The sequence below is a fragment of the Symphodus melops genome (assembly GCF_947650265.1).
Source record: "Symphodus melops genome assembly, chromosome: 9".
In the NCBI taxonomy this organism is placed as follows: Eukaryota; Metazoa; Chordata; class Actinopteri; order Labriformes; family Labridae; genus Symphodus; species Symphodus melops.
Window position 1 is genome coordinate 176253 of NC_136699.1, and position 20057 is coordinate 196309.

At 48.7% G+C, this 20057-nt stretch overlaps 2 protein-coding genes across 2 annotated transcripts in view; one reads left to right on the forward strand and one right to left on the reverse strand.

The window, feature by feature from the left end:
• Positions 1–3974, reverse strand: part of gria2b (glutamate receptor, ionotropic, AMPA 2b) — a gene marked incomplete at its 5' end in the record, with an annotated part of 39807 nt that extends 35833 nt beyond the window's left edge. Inside the window, 3 exons of the mRNA XM_079352441.1 lie at positions 378–521; positions 632–853; positions 3539–3974. Coding sequence (XP_079208567.1) covers positions 378–521; positions 632–853; positions 3539–3974 — 802 coding nt within the window. The remainder of the gene's footprint in view (positions 1–377; positions 522–631; positions 854–3538) is intronic.
• Positions 3975–14154: 10180 nt separating this feature from the next.
• pdgfc (platelet derived growth factor c) overlaps positions 14155–20057 on the forward strand; it is a gene marked incomplete at its 5' end in the record, with an annotated part of 9034 nt that continues 3131 nt past the window's right edge. Inside the window, 2 exons of the mRNA XM_079352442.1 lie at positions 14155–14242; positions 18646–18838. Of these exons, the coding sequence (XP_079208568.1) occupies positions 14155–14242; positions 18646–18838 (281 nt within the window). The remainder of the gene's footprint in view (positions 14243–18645; positions 18839–20057) is intronic.

The window sequence follows — 20057 nt, forward strand, 5'->3', positions numbered from 1 at the left end:
CCTCTGTCTCTCTCTCTCCCACTCTCTCTCTGTCTCTCTCTCCCTCCCTCTCTCTCTCTCTCTCTCTCTCTCTCCCACTCTCTCTCTCTCTCCCTCTGTCTCTCTCTCCCACTCTCCCTCTGTCTCTCTCTCTCTCTCTCGCCCCTCTTTGTCTGTTATATGTGCACTTTCGGGTGTTTCCATTTCTTTGTCCACATGGAGAAGTCAAACGTTGCAGTCTGAGAGCTCAGGGGTCTCTGGTTTAAGGAGACGCAGACCCCGGGTGGGGACTCTGTCTGAGAGACGTGTCAGCTGTCTCCTCATCCTCGTTGTGTTATTAAAATGCTGCAGATGTCCTGTGAGCGTAGTGCATAGAATACAGGAGGACACGAGGAGACAGCAGGACCTCATAGGGTGTCTGCGTCCTGTGTCCATGTCCTCTGCAGCTGCGTACTGTGTGAGGACATGCAGCGCTGACTTCACCACAGCCAGGGCGGAGAAATCAGAGCCGCCCGCCGGATCTGCAGCTTTAATCAGGACGGCTGAGAAAGGAAAACACCGGGGGGGGGGGAGTCAGAGTCTTTTAAACAGCGGTCACACTTTGGCGGCGGGTGAAGCCGGCTCGTCTCTAACCTCTGACTGGACTGCTCACTGTTCTGGCACGCTTGATTGCTCTGCCTCTGTCTCTGAGACAATCTGATATCGATCAGAGGCGGGCGAGACAGCCGGACCTGTCGGCCCGCTTTAGTGCTGGAGTTGCCTGGAGAGTTACGGTCCCCCGTCCTATTAAAGTTGGCAAGCGGCTGCTGATGACTCCATAAGATATGACGGGGGCTTTTCTCCCAGCGAGGCGGGCGCTGTGCGGGGTAACCATCTGTCACCGGGAAGCAGACAACACGTTTGAACTGTTCTGTGGTCATAAATAAGGGGAACATTTCCTCCCTCCATCACTGAGGCTTTCCTACAATAACATGTCTGAACATGTGTTCGCCACATGGCGATTAGATTTCACGCTTAATAAGAACAACTTTGGCTACGAATGACATCTGCATATGCACTAATGAAATATGGCTGAAAGCAAACGCCATTTTCCCCCGACCACAACCGCAGGCTTCAGCTCGGCCTGTGAGAAAACGTCTCTTTCTCATCATGGCTGTACAAGGAGGTTTTTGTGTTTCAGGAGCCGGGCGCCGGCGTCCATGATGTCGGTGATGATGTACGACTCATTTCCACTCTGAGAAATGATTCAACGAAGGCCGTCTCGTTAAACTGAAGGATATTTATCCTCAGCCCGTGTCACAGCTGAACCCACATGTACTGGTTCTGATACCACTACATCACGTCGGGCTGACACACACAAACAGGAAGCAGCTTCAGCTTCTCAAATGAAATCTTTCAAACTGAAGGAAGAGTGAGATAAACAGCAGGTCAGTGAGAGAGCTAATAAAAGGAGCTGCACTGAAGGATGAATGTGTTGCACGCCCCCCCACAAACAGATGAGAAGAATCCGGCTGCAAATATTAGTCGGGATGTGGATTACCTGCATACACCCCCCCCCCCCCCCCGAGGAAGGTATGCCACGTGCTGGACCTGCCAGTGATCACAGAGGCGGCTGTTCCGCTGCAGATTAGGAGATTAGGGGGGGCGGCGGGGTCACAGAGCCGTGTTGGTCATGTTTACATGCAGGACAGGTTGAAGGTACAGAGGAGCATTGTGCATTCATCAACTTATGATGTAGTGAGCACTTAGACACAGGAAGAGAGTGGGTGGCCTGGTAATGAGAGTTAAGGGGGGGGGGGGTCACTGAGAGGGGACCAGGTTAGTCATTAATGGGTTAACTCATGGGTTCAACGCTTTGCAAGAGAAGATCGACTTTGAATCCTGATTGTGAATCTCACGGTGAGACGCCCACAGGTCCACAGCACGCGTGTTTAATCCGTGTTTCCTGCTTTCTGTTCATGTTTGGATGCATCACGGGTCTGACAGCTCGCCCCGGGCGCCGCACACAGGAACCATGACCATGCAGGAACACGGACGCTCTGCGTCCTAAAGATCCTGTCGCACTCGATGAGCATCAGAGGAACCTGATACACCTCCTCCACTACAGATGCACCTTTGTATCGTCCAATCAGTGAGCTGGAAATTCAGTTTTTCAGAATGGATGTGAACCTTAAAGAACCTGCAGCAGTGTGAATGATGGTGTTCATACATCCCTGATGAGGCCGCAGGTAAAGATGGCCGGCTTCCCTCCGTCTTATTGTAAGTGCTTCAGTAAGGTGAAAGTAGGACACGCCCCTTAAAGCTGCTGGGTGGAGTCTGTGACGCGGGTCAGATGAAGCCTGCGTCCCGTACCTGAACGCAGCACAGTTAATGATTGGACGGAGGCTGAATTCAAAGCATCAAAGTAGGCTCCGTGAGTAGGCGGGTCAGATGGAGGAGTAGGCGGGTCAGATGGGGGAGTAGGCGGGTCAGATGGGGGAGTAGGCGGGTCAGATGGGGGAGTAGGCGGGTCAGATGGAAGAGTAGGCGGGTCAGATGGGGGAGTAGGCGGGTCAGATGGGAGAGTAGGCGGGTCAGATGGGGGAGTAGGCGGGTCAGATGGGGGAGTAGGCGGGTCAGATGGGGGAGTGGGCGGGTCAGATGGGAGAGTGGGCGGGTCAGATGGAAGAGGCGTGTTTAAAGTGAATAAAGTCAAGCTACTGTTTGATGGGATCTTTGGATCTTAACTGGTTTCAGCTGCGTCTCCTCCTCCACACCAGTCTGCATGTAAACATTCATTTTCCAAGATATAAGAAGCCTGGAGCTGTGAATACAGGAAGGCCTATGTCTACAGAGGGGGGGGGGGCACTGTCTATGTTTCCCCTGTCAGCACTATTTGAACTCCAGTGCTGTGTTTGGCAAGCAAAGCATGCCACCGCCTGCCTGCTGTTTGTCATTTCAGAGCGCGCCCAGCGTCTCTCCCACCTCCTCAATCAGCCCAGGGACTTTCCAGAGGATCTGGGTCACAGGTTGAAGACAAGGTTCCCTCAGGCTCCACGTGTGTCTGCAGCGGCTCAGGACTGAACTCCTCTTTGTTTGGTCAGTGATGCTTTGAAGAAGTCAAAAACAGGATTTACTGTAGGTTTGCTTCGAGTCGCACCGACTCTGCTAAACGTCTCTGAAGCTGCTCGGTGACGGCCTGAAGGTCAGTGGGCGGAGCTTCTGGCTGTTGATGCTCAGTAAATGTTGCCTGCATATATGAAGCTCTGGTAGCTCAGGTCGCCTCCTGTCGCCGTGTCTTTGTCCGCCAGCTGTCCAGAGAGGGACAGTCAGCGTGGTCATGTCGAGTGTTTGGGTCAGGCAGCTCCAGCCTGTGAGACTCCCAGAGCAGAAAAACCAACTGTATATAAATAAACTGAGGGGCGGAGTCTGTCAGAGCACATACCTGTCTGTCCCTGTTTCCTCTGCTCTGACCTTTGACCTCTGACATGTCTTAGACAACAGAGGAAGGAGGTGTCTGTGTGTTCGCAGCTCTGGACCCAGCGCACTCCTCCACGCTTTAACATATATGTTTACAGACCCGTGTTGCGGCGCCCGGCGCCCGAGCTGACAGCGTGATCAGAGCGACAGAGGGCAGCGGCGTGGTGGTGTGGGACCGCGGCGCTACGATATGATGTCAGATCTACAAAACGTTGTGACGTGTTTCTGGCGTCGGCTCCTGATTGGCTGCTCCGTGGCCTTTTGGACGAGCAGGTTGCTCTGCAGCGAGCAGGCCGAGGCACGCTGGGATTAATCCCCTCAGCTATGTGGATGATAAAAGCAGCGAGGAGCCGGTGAGAGCTCGTTCTTTGGTTCGCTCTCAAACAGAAGCTTCCATTGAACCCGAGGCTGTGAGGTTTGAGGCGCTGCCAGCTCGTCCTGTGAGCGCTGCGCTCGGCTAACGGCGAGCTGGATTCCAGCGGGCTGAGTGTTGGCGGCGAGATGAGTTGACCTTGGATGGTCTCTCTGGAGGGCATGTCTGCATAGTTTGGCAGATGTCATCACCTCCCGTCACAGAGGTATTTCATCACCCTGCAGTTTGACTGACAGGCAGCTTGACCCAGATCAAGTGCTGAAGAATCCCACAGCTGAGTCTTTCATGGGAGCAGGAGACAAAACAGACCAATCAAAAACAATCCAGTCAGGATCTTCTTTTTAACCCCTCAGTGTCCAGACAGGATGCAGAGACGGACCGGTTGGACTGCGTGTCCTCCTAAAAGACATGAAGCGTTTGTGTCTGTCCTGTGTCGTGTCTGTCCTGTGTCCTGCCTGTCCTGTGTCCTGTCTGGTGCGTCCTGCCTGTCCTCTGTCCTGTGTCCTGCCTGTCCTGTGTCCTATGTCCTGTGTCCTGCCTGTCCTGTGTCCTGTCTGGTGCGTCCTGCCTGTCCTCTGTCCTGTGTCCTGCCTGTCCTGTGTCCTGCCTGTCCTGTGTCCTATGTCCTGTATCCTGCCTGTCCTGTGTCCTGCCTGTCCTGTGTCCTGCCTGTCCTGTGTCCTGTGTCCTGCCTGTCCTGTGTCCTATGTTCTGTGTCCTGTATCCTGCCTGTCTTGTATCCTGCCTGTCCTGTGTCCTGCCTGTCCTGTGTCCTGCCTGTCCTGTGTCCTGCCTGTCCTGTGTCCTGTGTCCTGCCTGTCCTGTGTCCTGCGTCCTGCCTGTTGCAGAAGAAGCAGAAGTCATTAAACACGCTGCGAGTCAAACACCCAGCTGTCCCAGTGATCATGAGTCCCACGCTGCCTGGATTATGTCCCACGGTGAGACGTGATATATGACGCCGTGCCCGACGGTAACCCAATCACACGTTCAGAATGTCTGACTTCTCCTGCAGCTTAAATGGGTCTGTGTGCAGACTGGAAACGCTCGCCATGCTTACACCCGGGGGGGGGAGGGGCGCGGGGGGGTCTCCGTTTCTACAGCACGAATGGAATGGTGTGTGTGTGTGTGTGTGTGTGTGTGTGTGTGTGTGTGTGTTTAATAAATAGAAATAATCTGACGTGTTAGTCGAGCTGGCTCCTCCTCCGATGTAAACAGGAAGTGGTTCTGGTTCTGTGGTTCTGGTTCTGTGTCTCCATGAGGAGCTCGTTCCCCCTTTGTCTCCTTCTGCACTGACAAACCTGTTTCAGTGAACATGATCAAATATCATGTGACCGAGGTTCCTTCAGTAGCCTGAAACACGCACACGCTTACACGCACACGCTTACATGCACACGCTTACACGCTTACACGCTTACATGCACACGCATACATGCACACTTACATGAACACGCTTACACGCACACGCTTACATGCACACGCTTACACGCACACGCATACATGCACACTTACATGAACACGCTTACACGCACACACTTCCATGCACACACTTACACGCACACACTTACACGCACATGCATACACGCACACGCTTCCATGCAAACACTTCCATGCACACGGTTATGCACACACGCTTACACGCACACGCTTACACGCACACATTTACACGCACACGCTTACACGCTTCCATGCACACGCATACATGCACACTTACATGAACACGCTTACACGCACACACTTCCATGCACACACTTACACGCACACACTTACACGCACACGCTTACACGCACACATTTACACGCACACGCTTACACGCTTCCATGCACACGCATACATGCACACTTACATGAACACGCTTACACGCACACACTTCCATGCACACTTCCATGCACACGCATACATGCACACTTACACGCACACACTTACACACACACGCTTCCATGCACATGCATACACACACACGCTTCCATGCACACGCTTACATGAACACGCTTAAACGCACACGCTTACATGCACACGTTTCCATGAACACGCTTACACGCTTCCATGCACATGCTTCCCTGCACACGCTTACACGCACACTTCCATGCACACGCATACATGCACACTTACACGCACACGCTTCCATGCACACGCTTATGGACACACGCTACCATGCACACGCTTCCATGCACACACTTCCATGCACAGGCTTATGCACACACGCTACCATGCACACGCTTCCATGCACACGCTTACATGCACACTTACATGAATACACTTACACGCACACGCTTCCATGCACACGCTTATGGACACACGCTACCATGCACACGCTTCCATGCAAACACTTCCATGCAAATGCTTCCATGCACACGCTTATGCACACACGCTTCCATGCACACGCTTATGCGCACATGCTTCCATGCACACGCTTATGCGCACATGCTTCCATGCACACGCTTACACGCACACGCTTCCATGCAAATGCTTCCATGCACACGCTTATGGACACACGCTTCCATGCAAACACTTCCATGCACACGCTTATGCACACACGCTTCCATGCAAATGCTTCCATGCACACGCTTACACGCACACGCTTACACACACACACACGCTTACACGCACACACTTCCATGCACACGCTTACACACACACGCTTACACACACGGTTCCCCTCAGTCAGCCACAGAGGCCCAGTCATGTTCCACACTTGGTTCTCTTATTTGGTGGATGTGTAATATCTGAACCCGCCTTGAATGGCGTGTCGGGCCGGACTGCGTGTCACTGACGTGTCTGCAGCGGGCTCCATGATAACTGCGTGTCACTGACGTGTCTGCAGCGGGCTCCATGATAACTGCGTGTCAGTGACGTGTCTGCAGCGGGCTCCATGATCACTGCGTGTCACTGACGTGTCTGCAGCGGGCTCCATGATAACTGCGTGTCACTGACGTGTCTGCAGCGGGCTCCATGATAACTGCGTGTCACTGACGTGTCTGCAGCGGGCTCCATGATAACCGCGTGTCACTGACGTGTCTGCAGCGGGCTCCATGATCACTGCGTGTCAGTGACGTGTCTGCAGCGGGCTCCTTGATCACTGCGTGTCACTGACGTGTCTGCAGCGGGCTCCATGATAACTGCGTGTCACTGACGTGTCTGCAGCGGGCTCCATGATCACTGCGTGTCACTGACGTGTCTGCAGCGGGCTCCATGATCACTGCGTGTCAGTGGCGCGTCTGCAGCGGGCTCCATGATCACTGCGTGTCAGTGGCGTGTCTGCAGCGGGCTCCATGATAACTGCGTGTCACTGACGTGTCTGCAGCGGGCTCCATGATCACTGCGTGTCACTGACGTGTCTGCAGCGGGCTCCATGATCACTGCGTGTCAGTGGCGTGTCTGCAGCGGGCTCCATGATCACTGCGTGTCACTGACGTGTCTGCAGCGGGCTCCATGATCACTGCGTGTCAGTGGCGTGTGGTGTGAAAGTGCAGAGATGAAGTGGCTCATTGCCCAGATATTGCAAATCTTAATAACAGCTGATGCGTTCAGTGAAGTGGGGAGAATGTGGGCAAGTCAGAGACGGATCTGAAACAACACAAAGGGAATAGATGAGCGGAGGACGTCGCAGACGTGTGAATCATATGCAAGCTGCCTTTTAAAGATGAATGTATTTGATGGAACAGTAGAAACAGCTCATGTCTGTTGGTGAATGTAGTTTGCAGAGTGAAAACAAGAAGGAGTGGAAACCCTGGACTCAAAGACTGAAAGGTTTTCACTGTCAGAGCATCGATCATCAGCTCAGCTTGGATTCCTTCACAAAAGGAAAACAGGATTGAAGGGCTTGTTTGTGACGGAGCCGCTCTGATCTGTTCAGATGTAGAGAACAACATCTGTCCTGTTTGGATTTTATGTCCTCAGACATTGCAGTGAAAGTTTTTGAGGCCGTTCTTCGTGAATGAAGTGTCATGACGAGCGATGAATCGGCCGACAGTAACCTATCCAGTGACTCTCAGTATCGTCTGTTTGTATCACAGATAGACGCAGTATTACTGCATTTATTCACCATTTCACTAATCCAGCAGTTCTGTCACCAGCAGAGGGCGCTGTATGGATATCATCATAGGAAGAGATGAAGGTTTATCTCAATGGATGCAACAAGAAAAGATGGCTGCTCATATATCGGTATCAGATATTTTTCTCTCTTCAGTATCGACATCAATGACTGAATGTGTCGGGCGACTGTGATCATTAAACGGCGTGTTACGTTGTTGGACGTTGTAACGTGTTTCTCACGCCTGCGTGGTCGTGAGAACATGGCTGTGCTGTCGGTGGATTCAGAGCTCAAACACTTGATGCTGCTCAGAGGACACGTCTGACCAAACAAACAACGGCTGCTGCTTTATCCAGAGCACCTTGAACGCACCATCACTCATGAGGCTGAGCGGAGCCACTCAGACCGTTAGCTTAAACAGTGAATCATGTTCAGGAAGGATCTGAATGTTAAACATGGAAGTGTTCTCTACGCTGTTAGCCGAGTGTGTGACAGCTGAAACACACACACACACACACACACACACACACACACACACCTCACATCTGTTCAGCTGCCTCTAATTAGAGCTTTTACAGACGGTATGAACACGACCCCCGGAACCACGCCAGCTAATGAGATGCCATTGACAAGGCCGATCTTTCATGCAGCTCTCCGTGTGTCTGAGTCGATCTGTCAGACTTTGTTCAGCACGTTGTCTGCCGTCACACCTGTTGACGGGCGTTAGCGCCCATTTAAAGCGGCTCGCTGGCAGTATCAGCATGCTCGTGATGACGGATCATCGACTGTCTTAATGTTTTATTGTGAACACGGTCAGTTCGTCACTCTGCTGGTCTGAAGTTTCCAGAGGAGTCTAAACCCACGTTAGCTACACGCTAACATGCTAACACGCGTAACATACCGAACAGAGCACGGAAACTTTCAGAGAACATCAAAACATGGAGCTTATTAATACCATTAAAAAAAGACTCATTCTAATAAAACCTGAATTAAACATTTCTCAGAATAAATATAATTAGAACCCGACCGATCGACCGGCCAGCCAGTAATATCGGCCGATATCAGCTCATTCACTGATTGTCGTCTATTTTATCACAGAGCCAATATTACCAGATTTATTCACCAGTCAGATATTTAATTTGAGTTTCATTGTGTTAAACCAGCCGTTCTCTGTGGCCAGCAGAGGGCGCTGTATGGACTACAACAAACATCCTCACTCTGCAGAGTGGTCATCTGTCTTTGTTTAAGATCTTTGTTTGATATCTGAGGGATGTAAAGGTTTCAGACGCCCATATTGAGCTTGAATATTTCTCTTCTTGTCGCTCGTGTAAACACAAACGGAGGTTTGTCATTTGTGTTTCAGCTCACATCATGTGAGTCATCTTAAACAAGCAGCACTGACTGAAAACATCAAACAAAGAAGAGCGTGTTTATAATCCATTTATCTGACACTGCTATTGTTCCTTGAACGCAGCTTCATGAATATGCAGAACCTCCAGAGATGAGAAGGAGGCTTTTAGAGGCCGGCTGGCTTTTTGTTTTAGTTGATGATTGTGTCTAATAGCAGAGTTCTGTTTGTTCTTATTCCGACGAGGAGGAGAGCTGGGAGGCCTCGTATTAAACACAGTCAGAGACGTAATGATCCATGGAGGCCATTTAAAAGTCAAGCTGGGCGCTCGGTGCCCAATCCTGCTCGGTGACGTCACGTGAGAAGGCTGAGCGTAGATCATCGCTCGGACCGTCGCTCGCGTTTCTCGATCTGTTGAATCTGCGTCTGTCGACACGGTTGGTGAGAGGAATCACTCTGATTGGCTGGTCAGTGAATCAGTCAAGAGACGACTTTTAATCAGACATTCTTCTGGATTAGAAGGACCTGTCATACGGGGGGTGTGGGAGCAGGTTACCGCCACCTGCTGGCGTGGAGCGTCACTTCCTGTATTGTATGATCCGATTGTTTGAAAAGCATCGTGAGGCCGTCTGCGTGGTGTGACATGACGCTCCGTGTTTTTAAGATCATCCATGTTCCCCGACCTCCTCCTGGATCTGAACCCTTCACTCTCCATCAGGAGCTGTGAGCGTGTTGAAGCTGTTAGTGAATCACTCGTCTCCTGACCAAACCTCTGAGCCAGGCAGCAGGGAGCAGAGACAGGCAGTAACAAGACCCTCTGAGGGTAAAGAGAACACCATTACCCAGAGTCCTCTGCTGCAGACAGTTAGAGATCCAGGACAGGAAGGAGAGAGAGGGAGGAGCTTCATTCTTAACAATTTAAACGTTATTTAACTTCGACCACGTCGATGGCGTTGGATGAACCATCAGTCTGCAGTGTTTAGCACGTTAGCTTGCGTTGCTCGTAGCGTCTTGAAGGGTTGTTCAGAGGTTCTGTTTGCTGTGCAGATTCCTCCGAGGTGTATTCAGCTGCTGGGTCCACAAAGCTCCCTCTCAAGCCCCGCCCACATTTTGAAAAGGTGTGTGTGTGTGTGTGTGTGTGTGTGTGTGTGTGTGTGTGTGTGTGTGTGTGTGAGGTGAACTTCAGTTCAGATGATAAAATAATGATGTTTGAAATAACGAGATAAAATCAGATGATGGTGTTTGAGTCCAGGCTCAGACACTGAACACCACAGGGTCCACACAAACAAACCACTGACACTCAATCTCCCGTCTTCTGGATGCCAAACACAAGTGTGGGCACTAATTAGACGCTGTGAGAAACCCGGGGGGGGGGGGGGGGGGGGTAACCCGAGGAGGAGGCGTTGTGTGGTGGTGAGTTTGAGTCTGCTGGACGGGCCGGAGGGGTGAAAGAGTTCACGTCTGTGTGTTCACATGGTGCCTTCACTGTCAGCTTGATCCTTCTCACCTCGGGGGGGGGGGGGGGGGGGGGTTACCTGCTGCTCCTCCTCCCTCCCACACATCCTTGCACCTCTTCATCAGGCTGAGGAAGCATCTAGAAACATGGTCTCAGTCAGGTCACACATTTCTAAAGAGAAACCAGTCTGTCATCGAAGCCCCGCCCTGAATTATGCAAATTCAGATATAACCTTTAGCCTTAATACAATCAAAAAGGATGAGCGAGCGTGTCATCCAGCCTCAAGTGGACACTGGAGGAACTGCAGTTCATTTTTCTGTTGGCTTCATTTTGAACACAGCAGCTTGTAAAAAGAGGAAATGAAAGAAAGAAATCAGGACTTTAAAAAGTTCTTTAGAAGGAAACAATCTGAATTTGTCTTCAATAAGCTTCGTATGAAACTGTGAACACGCGTGCACTCGCTGTGTCAGCTCGTCTGCTCTGCAGCAGGTGTCAACACCTGCACACCTGGCCAGGTTGACCTCATGACCCCCCCTCAGTCAGCTGACCTCTGAGCTCCACTCTCCTGCTGGAAACAATCTGCCTCGCTAAAGTGTTCCTGTGCAGGTCATTAAAGCCCTGCCCCCTCACTGGGGGGGGGTCAATAAAGTATCACATTATTAAGTTACAACTCGGCAGAAGCAGCAGGATCCTTTAAGTGCTGGGACTGACATGACCTCTGACCCCGTCACTTTCACGGGTCATAACTGTCCACCTGTTGAAGGCCATGTTTTGAAAGTGAAGCTGACAGAAGGAGGAGCTCTGCGGCTCTCCAACATGGAGAGGAAGCAGCCAATCAGAGAGCCCTGCTACTGTTTGTGTTGATCACATGACTCAGGAAGTGTTCAGGCATGTCCGCTCGAACCATCGCTCGAACCCTCTGGATCTCATCACTCTGAAAACATCTTCATGAAACACTCCAGGTCAGTGTTGGACAGCATCAGTGCTTCTGTGAGTCTCTGTGAGCCCCCTAGAGGCTTGGAGCCAAACTGCAGCCTGCACATGTTTCTGTGTGAAGGCAGAGCGGCAGCACACAGCACAGCGTGCATGAAATCAGCGAAACCAAGCGAGCCTTGTGTTGCCATGGTAACAGAAGAGTTCATAATATTGTTTTGAATCTCACGTATTATTATTCCGTACTTCCTGCTCATCCTGACACACGCCTGCTCGATGAAACGCCACAGAAGAGTCCCACGCAGCCAGGAAAGATTCCCATGGCGTGCTCCTGCTCTGTTCGAGCCGACTGTAAACCAAAAGGCAATAAATATCCCGAGCAGGGTCGGGAATTTACTGCACCTGTAGTAAGCACTACAGCGTCTTAATAAGCAGCAGATGTCCGGGGTGATTACACGGAGCCTGAAACACATGCCTGGAAAAAAGGGAATTCTTTGTTGGGTACAGTTTCATCACCTGAGCAGAAGCTGGGCTCCTCGGGGCCTCTCATTCATCCTGATCAGCAGGTAACCACGCTGGAATTAAAAACTATTTGGATTTAGTGTCACGGTGACTCGGCCGTCGATTACCAGTCAGGAAATAGCTGTCGTGAACGCTTAAACATGATGCACGAGGCGGCGTGGGGAACACAGTGTAGTGGAGCTCGTAATGTGTGAAAATAACAATTTAGTCCATTCACAGAGCGGCAGCACAACCAACACTAATTAGATTTTCAGCAGTTTAATGATGGACTTAAAGAATGTCCTCACAGTGGACACAGGTAGACATCTGTATTGCTTTCTCGGGGGAGAACTCCTGTCCACTACATCATGCAGAATGACCAGCAGATAAACTCCAAAGCAGAGAGCCGGCCGAGTGAGTAATGATACGATGTGAAGACAGACGGATTCAGTGCAGCTAACAGGAGCCAGGATGAATGCTTCTCATTCCTCCCGCTCCCTTCTGTAATGAGAAACATGCAGCGGGCCTGATGAAGGGGGGGCCGCTCTCATTAGGTAATCCTCGCTGGAAGGCATCGAACATTTATTAATGCATCTGGGTATGCATGCACAAATGTCAGTGTGTGTGAAAGCAGAGTTGTGTGTGCACTTGTAAATGCCCAGAGCTCCCTTATAATCCTATTATCATTTCAGTTTTAGCATAACAAGTGTCATAGCAGTCCTATTAATAATAAGTGTGGTGTGCACTCTGCATGTGTGCAGCCCTTCTGTTCTGGCAGGCGAGAGGTTAATGTTTAACAGCATGAATGCTTCAGCCACCAACGTGTGAACAAAGCACAATGGCTGCACTGTACAGCCTCTTATTTATTCACAGTCACTTCCTCCCTTAATAGTCGGCTCCACTTTCCTCACACAGGAAAAGAAGTAGGTCAAGGAAAAGTCATGTTTGAGGTAATTCACTCTGGGGGAGCTGCTCCTCTGATCATTAGATGACACGGGTTCACCCCGAGAGTGAGGTCATTTTCAAGTCAGAGTTACGCCCAGGATCCGCCGCGGCGTGGTGGCGTGTCTTTGCATTTTACTGTACTCTGAGGGGGGAGCAGAGAAGCATGAACAGACAGTATTGTTGATGTAAAAAAAGAAAAGGCGGGTTGGTGACCTTGGAGCTCTCACTCTCATCAAATATTAGTTTTTAGCAGACGTCCTGTGCTCAGCTGAAGAGTTTCTGCTTTGATGCAAGTGAACAAAAGATCGACAGCCAAGAATCCCTGGGATGGCTCGCTCTTGATCTTCATGCACAAAGACCTGCAGCGAGCAGGAATGCAAACACAATGTTCCCCCCACCTGCTGCAATTACTTGTGATGAGTGTCGGAGGATTAAGACGGCTATTTGCAGACTTTCTGGATTGAGTGTGATTTTTACCTTTTCATCAGGATCTAATGCTCTCATATCAAGGCCCCCCCCCTGATTCCCCGCTGGGACCACGCTGGGATTTTCCTTTCACATTCTCTCCTCAGTGATAGTTTTAATAAAGACTCCCCTCTCCAGTCACACAGGTAGACCATTAACTCCACATGTCCGCCTACATCTGGACTCATTCATTAAACAATCACATTTTTTCACATAATTCATGACGCACTTTATGAGCCCGCGTGTAGGAGCCCACAGTAATGGGGATGTAATTAAAAACACGTCATTGTGATGGAGGGCTGAGCTTTAACAGCATGAGAGCGATGGGCTTGTTTCCTCCTGAGCGTGCACATGGATATAAAAACAGTCGATCAAAGCTGCTGCTGTGGAGCTGCTGCTTGCACAGAGCGAGCGAGAGAGAGAGAGAGAGAGAGAGAGAGAGCTTGGTGTCTCGTATTATAAAGACTTCTTGACCTCAGGGTTACTGATTATGATACGAGTGTCACGCGGCTCACGGGCCGGGACAGGAGCAATGGGTTCGCTGAAATGAACGACTTATTACAAAATGAAGCCAATAAATCAAAGTGGTCAAAGCTAACTGCTTTGGAGGTTTTCTCAGTTGGTAACATGTTGAGTGTGTGTGAAAGGCAAAACTAAAGGCAACGATGCAAACACTGTTGTGTTTCTCAGAGACAGCGTGTGGCACAGGAGGAGCGGTGGGCCCAGCGGAGTGGCGTGTGCTGTTCTGGGCAGGTTAAAGACCAGTTGCACTGCAGTGTTCTGGATTATTAGCGGAGGTTTTCTTGTGCCTGCCAGTGAGGAGTTGTCAATGCATGATATCACAACAGCCTGTACCAGAGGTTGTTGCATTTGACATACAACATCTAAATGTCTTTTTTTCCCTTTTGGCCTGAAGGAGTGCACCAATTAATTTGCAGAAAGTCTGATGGAAGAAGAAGGAGGCCCTTTATGTTCTGAGACAGTTTGTTCTTGAGGCCAAACTCTTCACACAGTAATGAAAGAACCTCTTCATGGAGAAGTCATGCCCAGGCCTTGTTTCTCTCTGCATCTGGCACTCTGTCATTCAATCTGTTCCCACCTGGCTCCCCAACAAACCCACAGGAAAACATCAAAGCCAGATCTGCAATCTGAGGTTATTGTGTCTTAAGAGGTGTTGTTGTTGGTCTATCCACTGACTGCGTTTGATGGACGGCTGCAGAGGGGATGCCAGAGAGAACGTGGGGATGATATCAAGTTACATCTTGATAAGAATGCTGGATTAGAGAAGGATTTCTATGAACTACAACAGAGAAAACAAGAACATTCAAAGTCCATTTATTGCTGCCACAACACTTTGTGCAAGCTGAGTGATTGATTTTATGTTCCAGAAATTATTTTTAAATTCTGTAAAAAAAATCAGATTTGATGAAAAACATGAATATGTTAAGACTTGACCACCTTGTGAATTATTCTCTGAGCAAGTAATAATCCACTTTAAGCCACTGTGAGAAACGCATTGTGACTTGTGTTGATGATTTTGGCGCCCCCTGTGGACGAAGTGGTGCCTCTTGTTTCTGTGCTGGTAATGTCATAAAGAATCATCAAGAATCTTAGCCATGTATCATGTCTGCATCATGCAGCTGATCACCTGTCACCTGCCCTGCAGCAGGTTTATCAGACTTTAGAGATAAGTGCATTGAAAGAATCACTCACATAGATACATACATGTAAAGTTTGTTTCATGAGATATAAAACTCTCAACAGGAGCTTTAAAGGAGCAATATGTAACTCAGACACCTGGTGTTTAGAATGGGTACTGCAGTCCAAATTCCAAACCCTGTAGAGAGCTTTCTGCTTCACGTGTTAAATTAATGGCATTGGTTCATGGAAAGAGACATTTTAGTCATTGAAAGACTTCGGAGGGTCCTGTTTCTTTTTGGATAAAATAAAGAACGGGCCAAGCACCTCTGTCTCTTTCCCGTCTGAGGTGGAGGAATGGAACCAGCCACTGGTCATGTTACCTAACACAATGGTAAATCCTCGTCTCAAAAGCCTTTTCTTCGATAACATTTAAAATCACAACACAGACTGTTTGAACAGTGAAGTGTTCCTAGCTTTGTTGCTAAGCTAAGCGATCTAGCTTTCTCAATTTGGAATAATAACCAAGTCTCATCCTTTATTTTTTTCCCTCCACGCTTTAACGCTAACTACAACTCTATGCTGCGGTGTAAACACCTGTGTTATTTATTTTTGTCTGTGAGTGATGGTGTTTACAATAAAAGCATCAGCTAGCTCCTCCAATCAGCACCCATCACAGGCTTGCTGTGGCCTCATATTTGTACAATAGGGGGGACGTTGTGCTGTCCATATGTCTAGGTCAACAGGCTGCCAGATTAGCTTGATCTTCAGTAATCACACCTTTAGACAGATGAGTTATCCTTGGAACCATTGTGAGAACTTAAGTGTTGCTGTGGAACTTTTTGAGTGTTTCCAGGGTGGACGTAAATGTAACCTGTCTGTGTTTCTATTACAAGCAAACAGCCTCTGAGTGAATCACACCGCTGGGCATGAATCACATCCTTAAATCAAATTTATGGCAAAATAACCACTAATCAAGTCCAAAATGTGTTTCAAATATAAATATGTGTACACAAGTTGCACTGGGGAAATGTTTACTCATCCGTTTAATGGACAGACAGACTTCCAGCTGCACACTCCTCCTAATGAGCACATTAAACCCCTGCCGCTTCTTCTGACGGCTAGACTCATTGGATTGGTGTATGAATACTGAATGATCTATAAATATAGACGGAGCTTTAAAAAGCAGAGAATAGTCAGGAGATGGGATATCATTTCTAGAGTAATCTGTGAGAAAATCACAACCTTTTCAACACAGCATGGAGATAGTAATACCAGTAATGTTGTTGTATTAGCGTCTGTTGTGTGAAACAAGCTTTTTGGAAGTGCTACTAATTACATTTTAACACCTCTGCTTTTGTCTTTTCTGCCTCATTTGGGACTCGGATGTTATAATCTGCATTTCATTGTGTTTCCCCTAAAAATCGACTTCTTTTCTGGGACAAACAATATGCTGGCTTTTTAAATACAGCTTCAGCATGGTGTGAAAACATGTTTGTTTTTCTCAGCTGGACTTATATGGTGACAACTATTCATTTCATAGTGTCATCACAGTATTAAGTTAGTTTAGGTTTAAGATTGGAGGTTGCTAGCATGTTAGCTACAAAGATGAATAGATTTAAATGAGATGCATACTTTGTCCTTATGATAAAGGCTACACTCCTCGTTCAATCAGTGCTTGAGCTTAAGAGGCTACAGGATAGACACTGAGGAGGAATGTGAATTATATTGTATGAAGTATTTTTGAATATGTTACAATAAAGGGTCTAAAACTTTCTGGCTGATGTGGTAAGTCGATTTTCTATGAGGTGAAAATCATTTTTTGAGAAGGTGGACTGACTTGTAAACGTTGCCTCACACGGGGCACCATAGTTTACTGGGTGGTCATAAATGGAGACATGGTCCTCCAAGCCGACAGCCTGTTTAAATCCAACCCGTGACTTCTTTACTGCATGCCTCCTTTCCTGCCTGATTTCCAAGACAAAAAATAGTAATCTATGAATCTGTAATACTAGCGATTTAGCTTAACGCTAAGGCTAGCTAGCTGCACACCAGTTGCACCAGGTTAGCTGATGTCCTGTACAGTTTTGTGGCGAGTGATAGCTGCCTTCCTTGTGTTTGTCCATCAAACATACAAACATGCACTTGGCAGGTGTTAATTCAGACCCTGGTTGCCATGGTTACTAAGATGTTTGAAGCATGAAAAAGGGTTCTAGTGTGTGAACTCACATAGCTCACATGAACTTATAAAGTGATGTGTCTTTGTGTTTACCTGGAGTATTGAATCTACACTTTTAGCTTGGCTTCAGGATGGTTGTGGGGCTCAGGTGGAATTTTCCAGAAGTTGTCCGGATATGTGATGGAGCCTCAGGGGACGTGGTAATACGCTTCTTTGCTGTGATTAAATCCTGCTGCTGCTGGTCCCAGTGAGCCTGAGTGGCTGCATAAGAGGACCTGAGTGAAAAAACCTCCTGAGTGGGATCCATTTGAAGTCATTGAGCCAACGTTTCAGATTAATGGAGTTATGATGACAACAAGACCCTGTCATGGTTCATGTGGACTTACTTTAGACCAGACCATAAGACATGGTTCATGTGGACTTACTTTAGACCAGAACATAAGACATGGTTCATGTGGACTTACTTTAGACCAGACCATAAGACATGGTTCATGTGGACTTACTTTAGACCAGAACATAAGACATGGTCCATGTGGACTTACTTTAGACCAGACCATAAGACATGGTCCATGTGGACTTACTTTAGACCAGACCATAAGACATGGTCCATGTGGACTTACTTTAGACCAGACCATAAGACATGGTCCATGTGGACTTACTTTAGATCAGACCATAAGACATGGTCCATGTGGACTTACTTTAGACCAGACCATAAGACATGGTCCATGTGGACTTACTTTAGACCAGACCATAAGACATGGTCCATGTGGACTTACTTTAGACCAGACCATAAGACATGGTCCATGTGGACTTACTTTAGACCAGACCATAAGACATGGTCCATGTGGACTTACTTTAGATCAGACCATAAGACATGGTCCATGTGGACTTACTTTAGACCAGACCATAAGACATGGTCCATGTGGACTTACTTTAGACCAGACCATAAGACATGGTCCATGTGGACTTACTTTAGACCAGACCATAAGACATGGTCCATGTGGACTTACTTTAGATCAGACCATAAGACATGGTCCATGTGGACTTACTTTAGACCAGACCATAAGACATGGTCCATGTGGACTTACTTTAGACCAGACCATAAGACATGGTCCATGTGGACTTACTTTAGACCAGACCATAAGACATGGTCCATGTGGACTTACTTTAGACCAGACCATAAGGTGGTAACAGGGTGTGAGAAGGTGAAATGCCTGATTAGCAGACACTCAGGGTTTCTCTAAACATGGCTGCCTCAGTGTTTTATAAAACACCATATGGATGATTTCACATGCAAACACATTTCATGAAACCATGTCTCTCTGTTGTTTTGTTTCAGGAGTACAAGATTCTCATCAGGAGAAGATCATAACAGTGTCTGGAGAGGGACTGGTCCAAAGCCCAGACTTCCCCAACACGTATCCCAGGAACACTGAGCTGGTGTGGAGACTGGTGGCAAACAGTAACATGATGATCCAGCTCACCTTCGATGAGCGGTTTGGTCTGGAGGACCCTGAAGACGGCATATGCAAGTAAGCGCGATGAAGACCCGGTCCTGCCTGGTCTTCACTCTTTAAAGACTCACAGTCACACGGTTGCCTTTGGTCTGTCCTGGCAGCTTGTTGAAAAGCCAACATCAGAGTGATTTGTCTCAGCCGGGACGCCATGATGACGTGCTTTAGAGTTGAAAAGACGCGTGCCTTCCCTCGCTGACAGAAACACACAAACTGAAACACACACACACACACACACACACACACACACACACACACACACACACACACACACACACACACACACACACACACACACACACACACACACACACACACACACATATAAATACAGTACATCTCCTCCTTATATTGAGGAGCACAGTTTCAATTACTGCCGGGGTTTGCTTCTGTTGTTGAGGGATCCCGAGCTGCGACGATCGATTCATCCTCTGTGCATTATGCTCAGTGCTGCTGTCAATATATCACAAGTGACTGGTTCACATGGAGGAGTCCAATAAATGGAAGGAGAGGAAGAGCTGGGGGAGGGTGACCTCGCTGGTCATTCCTGGAGAGCCCCCTAATGGATGACACGCTGAATGACGGCGTTCAACAGATCTGGCCTGCAGCAGAGCCAGGTTTGAACAAAAGACGAGATCCATGGAGACGCCATGTTGAGTGTCTCTGTAAAAACCAGGAGTCTAAATAATGAACAGTGTTCCAGGTCACATCTGAAATCTCCTGCTGATGCAACACGGCTAAAAACAACCAGACTCATCTAAGTGACTCAGTTATTAAAGGATTCTCCACTTGATGCACGGACACATGAAGCTGTGGACAGCTTTGACTCATGATGTCAAATGTGTGACTGAGATTTGATTCTCATGAAGTGAGTGAGAAGAGGACGTGTCAGTGATCAGACTGATTCCTGCAGTCTGTGTTGAGTGTCTCACTTCAGAGACAAACAGAGAAAACTGTCTGTTATTTCAGCTAATTGAAGCCCCCCCCACCCCGCACGCCTCGGTGGTGGGCGGGGCTGGCTGCACAGAGTGAGGTTAGTGTTGAAACCCTGTGAGGGGAAAGTTCCAGAGCGGGGCAGGGTGCAGATTGACATCGATGTGCCGTCCCGCCTTTTACAAGACTGCACTCGTCCGTGTCCTCGGGGAGAGGGGCGAGAGACAATAACAACATCCTCTTTCTGGGGTCATGAAAGTCATCGCCACGTCTTCCAGCTCTCACATGTTTGGTCCCAACAGGG